Consider the following 12,246-nt stretch of genomic DNA (forward strand, 5'->3'; position numbering starts at 1 on the left):
CTATTTTCAAACGATTACATACATTTTGAAAACATGAATGGAAGATTTCTGCACAATGAGTACTTTTACTTTTGGTACTTTAAGTACATTTTGATGCCAATACTTTTGTTCTTTTCCTCAAGTAAATTCTGAATACCAGACTTGTACTTGTACTTGTAACAGAGTATTTCTGCATTGCATTGCAGGTACTTAAGTAAAAGTGTCACTTTTAAGTAAAAGTGTCACTTTTGTGAGTACTTCTTCCACCACTGGTGTTAGTGTTGCAGGTGTAATGGTGGAGTTATCATCCCCAATAATTGGAAAATCAAGACCAGCTGAAGCCAAAGTGATGACAAGCAAGTAAACATGTTTATAACAGAAACACGTGCTAATCTCAACAAACCAGACCCACACTGTTGTTCATTACTAAGCAATAGCACGCCACTTCTGTTATTCCTTAATATCTGCACAAGTCAGCACATTATATTACTTGCAGATCATTTCTCTGGTCTGGTCCAAATTTAGGATGCACTTTAGAATAAGAGGAAGACACTGATTTGACACAATGATTTAGCATACTAATTAAGAAGCGAAGACTTGACGAAACGATGTACGAGTCATCCCATATCGATCATTCCTAGACGATACAAATATTCTGAGAAATATAAAAAGGTGCTGACTGAGTTTTAATTTCAAACAGAGACCATCCTCATGCCAAAGCCAAAATATCTCTCCTCTTTCTCCCCCATTGATTGATTGATGTAGTTTATTTAGAAAGACATGAGAATAGTACATGACAGTACATAACAGTACATGGAAGTACAAATTCACAATACAAGGTCTGAAATGCCTTGTAAATGCCCAGAAAAAGCCAACATGTACTGGTTTACTTACAATCAATAACTGGATATCATCACCATTGGGTGTTCTGTTGGCTCATGCCACTCGAACAACGTGGTGGAGAATGTCTTTAAAACGGTCCAGACAGGGAAAGTATTCCGTTTTCACTCCTCTTCCATCAACAACAAAAAACACATTAGGAACGAAACGACGCGCAACATCTTCTCTGTGGCAACAAAACACCACCTAACTCCGCCCACCGACGACCGTGATTGGCCGCCGTCGCACATTGTCCAGCTCATGCGAGCGTCTGATTGGGTGCGAGGAGGTGTCAGTTTACTGTGGGACGAGCAACGGGGGGAGTGGACTTTATGGAACGTTTGGTTGACTTGGCAGACAGAGAGAGCCGTGATGACAAACTGAAAGGAGGGCTTTTCAAAAAGCATACATTCTAAATGATATAGGCTCAAGTGGTTGTACCAGGGATCATCGCCATGCTGGCTTGTGGCGGACATTGTTGACAAAATTCTATTTTTGCCATGGACATGCAAATGAGCGGACAATAATATTACCAGAAACACATAAAGAGCTATAGCCCTGAATGACCATTACAGGTCTGTAACTCTGAGAGTGCACAAATGGAACCAAATGGACCCATTTGGTTCCATTTGTACACTCTCAGAGTTCGGGTGGTCCTTGAAAATAAAAAAGTTTGAGAAACCAATGTAGCCTACAAGTGGACTCCTAATCCTAAAAAGTGCCATAGTGTCATAGTAAATCAGTGTCATACATATTCTGAAGAAAACCTGGTGACTAACATTCAGTAATGGGGTCTTGTGATCAAAATAAGAACATTATAGAATTTGCCAGGGACACGGACAAGTCTTGCCACGGACTGTGTACGGACATATTGATGACCCCTGGGTTGCACATTTATTCAAGTTTTAGAGGTCAATTCATTTATGGTTATAGTTAAGTTAAGCCACATGAATACAATACAGTATTGATATTTTTTTATTCCAGAGCTTAGCTTTCTCTCTCTATTACATATTATTGATATGTAATACATGTCAGACTCAGTATACTATTATACAATATGGGACAATATTGCACAGCTGTAAGTTTGATACACAGTTGCGAACACAATTTGAAAATTCCATAAGATTCCTAACATTTACGTAATGTTCTTTACTCCCATGTATACAGCTTTCCTGTGGTGCACATACAAGAAAGGTAGCATGCAGAGGCTTAAAGTGGCCTACAATGATGCCCTGAGGATACTACTTAAGGTCCCTAGATGGCATAGTGCCAGTCACTTGTTTGTAACGTGTGGAATCCACACATGTGAGGCTCTATTAAGGCACTCTATGTAAGGATTTATGTCACGCCTGGATTGATTGATTGATGTACTTTATTTAGTAAGTAGGGGGGGTAGGTTAAGACTTAGACAGGGGCCATTTTCGAATTGCAGCCTCCTGAAGGTGTATCTTTAGGGCAGTTTTGAAAGTGAGTAGGGTTTTACACTCCTTTACTCCTTTTGGTAGGGCATTCCACATTTTTGATGAATAGCATGAGAAAGAGTTCATTCCCTTTGTTGAGCCAAATCTGGGTTGCACATGATTTGTGGAACTGCCTGGAACTGGATGAGTCCCGGAACATTATTATTGAGGATATAGTCAATCCTGGGAAGAGCTATCTCCGGTACTCATCCAGGCTGTGTAAACACTGGAGAGTCAGCCTCTATTTATGATTTTATGTTTTTATTTATTTTGTATTTATTGTTTAATTTGTTGTGTGATGTTGATGACTTGTATGTACTCTATGGACCCACTGTGTGCCTGGAATAAAGTTTGAATTGAATTGAATTAATAGAAGGGCACATTTGATTGATATGTTCTACTTTCTACACCTTTCGATAACATGGAATGTATAACAGCAACTTAAACATAGTAAAAAAAAAAATCATACATTCTTCTAAATTAGCAGATGCGATGCATTGTGAGCTTGTAGATTGGCTTAAGTGGTTAATTGAACAATATTTCTTTTTGAATAACAGAAAGCCTGCAAATATTTTAGCATGCTACAATCAATGCTGTATATTGGAATGATGTATACTGTAGCTGTGAAAATAATCTATCTTTTCCTGAACTCTACAGCCATCTTCCACGCATCAGCTCCTTTTTCCAGAGTGATGTCGTCTGGTAGAGACTCAAGCCCAGGCAGAGGAGGAAGATTCTTCTGATCCAAATGGTTCTCCAGTGTGGACCTGATGCTGGAGACATTAGGGAGAGAGGGTGGAAGGAGGAGCAACAGTTAGCATTGCACCCATTGTTTTCTCCACATGCATTCCTATTCACTTCCCTGTCCAGCTGCTGGCTCAGTAGAGCTGACCTGGGCCAGCAGAGTGCGTATAACTTAAGCCCCTTTTCGCCTCGACAGATGGTTGCCTGGAGGGGTCACACACACACTCCCTAGGAGTCAAAAGGCCCAGAATTGTAAGGGGCATCCCAGGGTGAGACCCCCACAGTTCACTGTGATTGAAAGTGTCCATGTTCAATGGATTCTTTTGTACCACAGTGCTAATCTCCGGACTGACAATGGGCACACTTCTAGCATTTCTGAGATCAAGAAAATGTCTTATCCCCAGCAAATCCATTTCTAGCAAACGGGGAGAATAAACATTCTTGACGGCAAAACATTTGACTGCTTTGTAAACACATTATACCTGTGTACTGCGTTCCCTTCCACTGATCCTAAACTGTCAAATGGTCAGCGTGTCTTTAGTTGTGGGTATTCAATTATACAGGTACCAAATGGAGGAGGGAATACAAATACTGTGTTGATATTATGGACTGCTTACTCCCAGTGTGGTGGGTAGGCCTCGTCTGGCATGGAGTTGCTAGTCTTCAGGAGAAGAATTTCATGCAACTCCAGAGAGAAAGTGTTAGTGTCTGTGACAGCGAGGAAAGCCTTCATCTCTCTCCTCTCCTCCTCGGACAAACTCTGCTGGAATTCTGAAGGCAGTCTCTGAAATGGATCCTGCAACAAGATGACAGTCAATGGCATTCAAAACCCAATTCACATCTTTCCAGCCTGGATGTTATATAATAGACTGCATCATGCCATATCACGACCATTAACCCTGGCATCCCAATTTTAGGCATGTCTTTATAGGTGAAAATACAAAGAAAGAATTCAAACACTTTCAACAATTGCAGATCTACAAGCTCACAACACGTTGTGCTGTGATGCGTTATAAGATTATAGATTGGCTATTTTCGAAATAATTTAGAATTAAGTGGTTTAGTGGCTCAGTTGTTAAATGGTTAAAAACTTCAAATCTTCCACTTAATGGCGGAAATTAGAGAAGGAATTCAAATGATGCACTTTATTGTTAGGGTCAAACACTGAGCGCCACTGCGCCAACCATGTCAGACGGCACACTTTCCATGGATTTACAGGCCAGAGTTTATCCCTCTGTGGTCTTTGAGGTCAGTCCCTGGCAGTGAGCGGGGGTCACATGAATGAAAAGCTTCGCTCCAAAGCAAAGTATGTGGGCAGCAGCAAGGGGTCGTTTCATGCATGGCTTGAGTTTCGTCTTTGCAAGTGGTTTGGATGGTGCACAGATGAAGCGATTGCCTTATCCAGAAAACTGTGACGCATATGTTTTGATTTAAACAGAGGTTAATACTGTATGTCTAACCTGCTTGCGGTTCAACATGAGCTCAGATTTCCAGCAGGTAAGGAGCTGCCAGGTGAAGATGCTATGCTCCAATTTACTATCACCAAGGGCCTAGAATAAAGAATAAATGTAAGTTTAAATGAGTTTCAATTTCAATCATACTTGGTCAGAGAGTAGCAGGAGAAAATGTTGTATACCATTTATTTACAATGCACACATCAGTAAAGTGGAGCAATCTGCTGAGGGAAATACTACTATTATATTAGGAGAGACCAGCAACAATTAGATAGTTGAATCTCACAATCACTGCAGTCAATTAAAGGAAATGGCCCTGAGGTTTGTACCTTGACCACAGTGTTGGACATCTGTGGGCCCATCTGCAGCGAATCAGTAAGGAAGGACAGAAGGTGACCTTGGGGATCCCCGCCGGTCTTCCCCAGGAAGCGCAAGGCGATCTCCACCACAAACACGGCGTCACAAACATCGGTGTATGATCGCAGCACCGTCCTCACGGCACCACTCACCGAGCCCTTCAACGGCTCCTGCAGGGTGAACCACAGACATAGGAGCACAGAGTGACTGTCAGCAGGCAACCGAGTGGCACTGAGCAGGGTGGGGGTGGGGGTGGGATGGGTTGGGGGTCGGATGCTCTCCCGGTGAATGGAAACAGAAATAAGTTCGGGTGAAGGAATGTGACCTACAACAAAGAGGCCTCTTCAAATCCCAAAGGGGAACTACTGTGTATATACTTGGGCTTATCGCCACTGTCGAGCAGAAACCTTGCATATCCACGTATCATCTTTTTATGTTATTTCATAAATCAATATTTCAAACTACGTTGTACGGCAGTGTCACGCAAAAGTACAGAAAATAGCAGATATACAAGCTCACAGCTTTTTTTTGTGAGCTTGTAGAGCTGTTATTTTTGCCATTCTTGAAAATGTGAAACCCTTTCAAATAAGTTGAAATGACCAAAATAGGGACGGCAGGTTGAAAGTGGATAAGTCTGTCTGTGGGTTTTATAAATATTTAATAAATTAAAAGTAAGAGTTTGTGACTCTATCCAACTACATTGAATCCCTTAAAACACAGGTTCTTTCTTTCCACTGAATTTCTTGAAAAGTAATGGTTTTGGACATACAGGATTTCTGCCGGAAAGCGACCATAATGTTCAGTCAGCGTTTTCTGTGTGGCAGCATGAAAGCTAAGAAGTCACATAATTATACTGCACTCACCTGACGAATCCTGTCTCTGACCTCTGCTAGAACCACAGAGAAGTCCTGCAGGTGCCTGTTCAAGTACCTCGACGTGTCCTGATAATAGTAAGACAGGTATTACGTGTTCTGGTTAGAACAATTGGCATTAGGTAGCATTTGTATGCATTTACTATGACTCTAATCCATTCTCACCACTTGTATGAGTGGTTTCCCGGCCAGAAAGCGACGAGCCAGCTGGGTTTGGATTCCTGGCAGGTTGTAACTGCTGTCCGTCTCCCTGCCTTTCCTCAGGGTGTAGTGGCAGTTGGCTAACACCAGAGGGAGCAGCTCTCTCTCTGGGTGGCAGAGGGTCAGCTGTGTCTCAGATGCCCCCTCCAATTGAATACTGTAGTCACTGGGAGGACATTCAATATTCAAATTCCACTCAGACTACAGATGGGTGATACACTGATACCGTTTTGAAACTGAAAACGTCAGTCAAATATATATATATGTATATATATTTTTTTTTAAAAGACCTCTGTGAAAGTGAACTGACCTGTCATCTTGGTGGCTCAGTTTCCTGGCCTCTCTCACTAAGGAGTTGTGAGTCTCTGACAGGAAGTCTACCAGTATTCGAAGGCATGAGCCAGGGCCACGTCGACATGGTACAAGGAACTCCCCAGAGCTGTCCATTGTCACCTCCATCTCACACAACTGCACCTCCACTCCCAGGTCTGCTGCTGTGGACGTCAGTTAGTAAAATGGATCGGAGTTGCAACTGTACTTTTTTAACTCTACACCAAATCTCTTTGACAAAAATAGAGCTCACAAGCTTGTGAGCTTGAATCCCGAAAAGCTGCCCATCTGTTCTCAATTTTAACCTTGACCTTTGACTTTTTTACCCTAAAGTTAATCATCTCTTCGGGGCAGTTAACTGATCCTTCCCACCAAATTTCATGAAATTTCCGCCCATCTGTTCTCAACTTATTTTGTTCAAAGGAAGACAGACACATACACACACATACAGGAGCGATTACAATACCCTGCCATGCATTGCCGCGGGCAGGGCAGTTACAAGGTAGGTATTTAGACTTGTAATGTGCAAGGTCAAACTCAGTGCTATGCAACCAAAGGTTGCCAAAGGGTAAGTGGTGGAGGAGTGTTAGACAGAGTATGAGCTTACAGTTGTTGGCCACCTCCAGTCTGAGGCAATTCCAGACCCCAATGAATATCATCATCCGGTCAAGCAGCATCTTCCTCTGGTATCCTATAAAGGATGAGAGTGGTCTGGTCAGATTGTGTGTGTGTGTGTGTGTGTGTGTGTGTGTGTGTGTGTGTGTGTGTGTGTGTGTGTGTGTGTGTGTGTGTGTGTGTGCGTGCGTGCGTGCGTGCGTGCGTGCGTGCGTGCGTGTGTGTGTGTGCGTGTGTGTGTGTGTGTGTGCGTGTGTGCATGTGTGTACATGTGATGGTGAGGTTCACTTATGTCGATGGTGGAGTACATTTAATAAGAAGAATGCTGGGATATTGTTATACCTGTTGGTATCTGTTGTAACATCTGTGCAATACTCTGGTGTGTATGTTCTGACACCAGGGGAAATGCTCTTAGAAGGTCTGATTGTAATGCAGCCAGCTCAGGCAGATGATGCAACTGTCTCACACACTGGATCTAGGACAGATGCAAAGATGGAACATGGAAGTATGATGCTTTACTGATCATTATGTTTACTTTCATTCTACAGATATGAATATAAACCTTGATGGCCATTACAAAAAATATGTATTTTTGGTAGTTTTTTGTATGACATATTATATTCTTTCTGTATGTGGATACATGCTCCAGTCAACAAGGTGTGCAGTAGGTACCTTCTTGAGGAACAGGGTAAGCAGGGGTACAGAGGCATTTCCATGTGCCTGTCCAACCAGCTGAGAGAAGCGTTCCACGGTCAGTGTCTCAGGTAGACTCCAGAAAGAGGAGCGGTGTGTGGGACAGTCAGGGGTGAGGGTGAGGGATAACATGGGAGCAGGGTCCCCATAGAGGAGCTTCATCAGGGGGCTTCCTCCATCAAGCTTATCATCAGCACTGATTCTCTCCTGGGCCTCAGCAAGCTTTTTCCTCAAATGCTGAGAACAAAGTTGTTATGAAATGAAACGTGTTACTGAACATTACTGAGCAGTGTATGTTCTGAATGTTTTTTGGTTTGAGGAACACAGCGTCACACTCATGTCACTATGACTCAGCCATATCCATATAAGGAGTTCCCAATGCAGCTAGGCCCAAATATGGAGTGTGTTGTCTAACCTCAATGTGTCATCATGGCATCAGCGCAAACAAATCAGTCAGCTCCATATATGGGCACAAAAGGGGGCATGCCCATAAATGGGCATAATATACTGATGACATCAGGGATATGGGCATTAAAGGGACAAGGACTGGTGGGTTGGTCTTCACAACCGTTTACAGATAACAAACAGACAGATAACTAAACTCATAGTACACACCGGGTCCTTGGTCGTCTATTTCCAGTTGTTGGACTCGATCACAACATGGCAGCAAATATGAAAAGGTTCTACGATCTGACCGCTAAACTCATTTCTGGAGAAACCCTTTCGTTGTCGGCTCTACAAGGAAAGGTTGTGCTCATAGAGAACGTAGCCTCCCTCTGAGGAACAACAACCAGGGATTACTCCCAGATGAACGACCTCCATGCGCGCTACGCCGCGCACGGACTGGTTGTCCTGGGGGTTCCCTGCAACCAGTTTGGACATCAGGAAAATTGCAAGAGTGACGAAATACTCAGGTCCCTGAAGTATGTCCGTCCGGGCAATGGTTTTGAGCCAAAGTTCCAGCTCCTCGACAAAGTGGACGTGAATGGAAAAGACACCCACCCCCTGTTTGTCTATTTGAAAGAGAAGCTGCCTTTCCCCAGTGATGACTCCATGGCTCTCATGGGGGACCCCAAATACATCATGTGGAGCCCGGTCCGGAGGAGTGACATCTCCTGGAACTTTGAGAAGTTCCTGGTAGCTCCGGACGGGGAACCCTACAAGCGCTACAGCCGGAAGTTCCTCACCAGTGACATCGAGGCGGATATTAAAGAGCTCCTTAAGAGGGTCCAAATGACACAGCTGTAAAATATCAGGATTAATAGGTGCCTAGACCAGTGGTTCTCAAACGTTATGGAGTCAAAGACCGCCCAAATTGATACATATTTGGCCACGGACCCCCATCTGAAAATATTTTGAGCCAGAGATTAACCCATTAAGACCGGGAAAGCATCTGTGTGACGTGCGAGTGCCGCGCTGTGGGCTTGTGGATCTGCTGTTTGTGAACATTTTTGAAAATATTGGAATATATATATATTTTTAAGCGAACATTTGTAAAATATTTAGTTCCAGGGAACCCCAGAAGCAAAGATTTGAGTTACGGGTGTTCGCTTAAAAATATATATATTTCTAACCCTAGGTGGGGTTGGCGAAAGGGCCTACTCTGTGTGGAGTTTGCATGTTCTCCCTGTGTCTCCTAGGGTAGTTAATACCCTCACAAAAACATGTAGTAATCCTGGTCACTATACTGCCTCCCCTGGTCAGCCGGGGCGCCTGATGGAGGGGAAGGGAACTGGTTGGAATAACGTGTTCCTTCCACGCGCTACGTCCAACCAGGGAAACTCCCCCCTGTCACGTGACAAGAAGGTCAGTTGGCTCTCATGCATTGAAGGAGGCATGAGCTCGGCCCTGGCCTCCCTAGGCTGGTGGGGGGAGTGTAGTGCCCAGGATCACTTAGCAAATTGGCACCGGGTGAAAAAAGGGTTACAAAATCGATGAATACAAATTATTTAAAAAAAATATATATATATATATATATATTTTCAAATATTTGCACACATTTTCATGATTTTTCAGAAATGGCAGATCTACAGGCTCATAGCGCGGCACTCTGTAGATCTGATATTTTTTTATAGCCAAAGAAATCTTAAAATGACACAGATGCGTCCCCGGTCTTAACACATCCACCGCCAGAGGTTAATCTCATAATGTACTCACCAGTGCCAAGGTGTTTTTGTTGTTTTTTTGTTTTTTTCATGTCGCCATAGATCTTGTTAAAATCCTTAAGATTGAGCCGTGAACGGTCTGTTTACATCCGCGAGATCTCCCTGTATCTCCCAGTGAAGACCGCATGTCAAACGGACTTCCATGACTGTAGTTAGAGCGGATTACGTTAAACAGTGAAATGCGAGGAGAAAAAACTACAGGAAGAGAATTGAGTTTCAGTTTCGTCTGTAGAATGGGAGCGGGCGTGATCGTCGAAACCGGATCCCAAATAATTCTATTTCCTGTCATCAAACCGGAAACGGAAGTGGATCAAAAAAATTCCGAAAGTGCACCCGGACCGCGCATGCGCGAAAAGACCGCAGCCCGTAGGACTACGGGCTCGGCGCTTAACCGTTGGATTTAACGGCCCGTAGAACTACGGGCCCGGCGGTAAAGGTGTTAAAGGGTTAAGAGAAGATGTGTTATTATTATAATGTTTTCTCCCAAATATTGCTGATCTATAAGCTCACAACACGTCACAATGCAACACGCTGTAAGCTTGTAGATATGCTGTCTTCAAATAGGCCTAGCCAAAGTATAAAATAGGGTTTAAGTGATTTTGATGCTATATTAATTTGCTTTACTGGGGACCCCCTGTAACATGCTCAAGGACCCCTGGGGGTCCCTGGACCCCCACTTTGAGAACCACTGGCCTAACCAATTTGTCTGCATTATAATCAGTAAATACACATTGCTACTATTATAAGATTTTGTGAAATACACCGCAGTTCAGCCTGTTTACTAAATGAAGACACTCCTTTAAATGCTTTAGCAGGGGAGTTTCTGATGACGATGTAAATGTCTGAGCCTAATGTGTATTATGTCACAAATATCTTGAAAGGGAAAATAAACACTTCATAATGTGGAAAAAATGGGCATATCGGTCGGATCGCCGGTGCGACATAAGAGTGAGGGCAAGGGCGCCGATACTGTGGGTGCCTCGGGGCTAAAGCACCCAGGTGAAATGAGGAGCACCCACTGGGTGCTGGTCAAAATTTAAAAATAAATAAATAATAATAATACTTTTTTTTTTTTTTTTTTCAAAATCAGATCGCCTGGTTCAGATCGCCACTGAATAAACCGAATTAACCGAAATAAAGTTACAAAACCCCCCCAAAAAAGTAAATTATCCGGCCAAAACCCGCAAAATTGCAATACCTGCAAAACCTGCAAAATGCCCCGCTCGCGCACACATAGTAGAGCTTATAAATATCGGCGCCCCTGAGTGAGGGCCACGTAGCGGCCCGAACTCTAGATGTGAAGGCCCGAACCTCTAGTACAGTGGTTCCCAAACTGTGGGTTGGAGACTCGGAACCATTTTTGTGGGTCGCAAGTAAATATCACTTTTTTATAAACTAGAGGTTCGGGCCGCTATACCGCCCTCACACCTACGCATTTCCGACTGATATGCCCATATATGGAGATCTCTGTATCTGTCAGTCCTTGTCCCTTTTATGCCCATATATGGAGATCCCTGATGTCATCAGTATAAGCCCATATATGGGTATGCTGCTATGCCCATATATGGAGATCTCTGTATCTGTCAGTCCTTGTCCCTTTTGTGCCCATATATGGAGATCTCTGTAACTGTCAGTCCTTGTCCCTTTTGTGCCCATATATGGAGATCTCTGTATCTGTCAGTCCTTGTTCCTTTTGTGCCCATATATGGAGCTGACTGATTTGTTTGCTGATGCCATGGCGACACATTGAGGTTAGACAACACACTCCATATTTGGGTGTAGCTGCATAGGATTAAAATAGAATTCAATATTTTTTCAAAATCATAAATAAAAGACATAAATTCTAAGAAGTAGTGAAAATAGCAGATCTGCTATTTTCACTAGCTTGGGTCCCAGGGAGACATCAAATGTCTTTTTTGAGTCTTGAGCTAAAAAGTTTGGGAACCACCTCTCTATACCCGAAGGATTACCGTGCCCAGTGTGAAGTCAGTCCGATCAGCGGTTGATCCCTGATGTCATCAATATGACACCATAGTACTGACGTGGTGGGTACCGCGCTGGGTACAACCAGTACTCCAACAACAAGCAGGTATTGCATAACCGAGTGGGACATGCATTCCCAACTTGCATCATTTCATCGTTACCGAGTATAGGTCTGTCTGTCTTTTATACTCACTAGACCGGTGCACACCAGCCTACTTGGGAATGATGCAAGTCAAGAACGATGCAAGTTGGAAATGCATGCCCCACCCAGTTATGTAATACCCGGTGTACACGATATAAGATACCCGATGTCAGAGTACCCGCTGTACCCGTCTGTTTGTCTGTGTCCCTTTTATGCCCATATATGGAGATTTCTGCATCTGTCTGTCAGCAACCCTTTTTTGCCTATATATGGAGTTCCGTGTAAGGCATGCCCAAATATGGAGTCCAGGACAGTCTATGACGGCAGTACTATGACATCAAATTGAGGACATCAGGGTACTCCATATATGGG

At 43.5% G+C, this 12,246-nt stretch overlaps 2 protein-coding genes and 1 pseudogene across 3 annotated transcripts in view; 1 reads left to right on the forward strand and 2 right to left on the reverse strand.

Moving 5' to 3' along the window:
• The window catches only part of cep131 (centrosomal protein 131), a 35,227-nt gene extending 34,143 nt beyond the window's left edge, over nucleotides 1-1,084 (reverse strand). Inside the window, exon 1 of the mRNA XM_080454891.1 lies at nucleotides 874-1,084. The gene's annotated coding sequence lies outside the window, so the exon portion shown is untranslated. The remainder of the gene's footprint in view (nucleotides 1-873) is intronic.
• Nucleotides 1,085-2,429: 1,345 nt separating this feature from the next.
• The window catches only part of rnf213b (ring finger protein 213b), a 44,812-nt gene continuing 34,995 nt past the window's right edge, over nucleotides 2,430-12,246 (reverse strand). Inside the window, exons 56-65 of the mRNA XM_080454437.1 lie at nucleotides 7,564-7,821; nucleotides 7,234-7,366; nucleotides 6,884-6,967; nucleotides 6,257-6,440; nucleotides 5,911-6,112; nucleotides 5,737-5,814; nucleotides 4,846-5,043; nucleotides 4,523-4,612; nucleotides 3,680-3,858; nucleotides 2,430-3,091 (exon numbers count right to left, since the gene is read on the reverse strand). Coding sequence (XP_080310563.1) covers nucleotides 2,953-3,091; nucleotides 3,680-3,858; nucleotides 4,523-4,612; nucleotides 4,846-5,043; nucleotides 5,737-5,814; nucleotides 5,911-6,112; nucleotides 6,257-6,440; nucleotides 6,884-6,967; nucleotides 7,234-7,366; nucleotides 7,564-7,821 — 1,545 coding nt within the window. The 3' untranslated portion in view covers nucleotides 2,430-2,952. The remainder of the gene's footprint in view (nucleotides 3,092-3,679; nucleotides 3,859-4,522; nucleotides 4,613-4,845; nucleotides 5,044-5,736; nucleotides 5,815-5,910; nucleotides 6,113-6,256; nucleotides 6,441-6,883; nucleotides 6,968-7,233; nucleotides 7,367-7,563; nucleotides 7,822-12,246) is intronic.
• LOC308104129 (glutathione peroxidase 2-like) lies at nucleotides 8,090-8,980 on the forward strand (annotated as a pseudogene). Its single transcript has one exon. The product of its transcript is annotated as a glutathione peroxidase 2-like (transcript).

The sequence above is a fragment of the Gymnoscopelus braueri genome (genome assembly GCF_963280865.1).
Source record: "Gymnoscopelus braueri genome assembly, chromosome: 17".
Taxonomy (NCBI): domain Eukaryota; kingdom Metazoa; phylum Chordata; class Actinopteri; order Myctophiformes; family Myctophidae; genus Gymnoscopelus; species Gymnoscopelus braueri.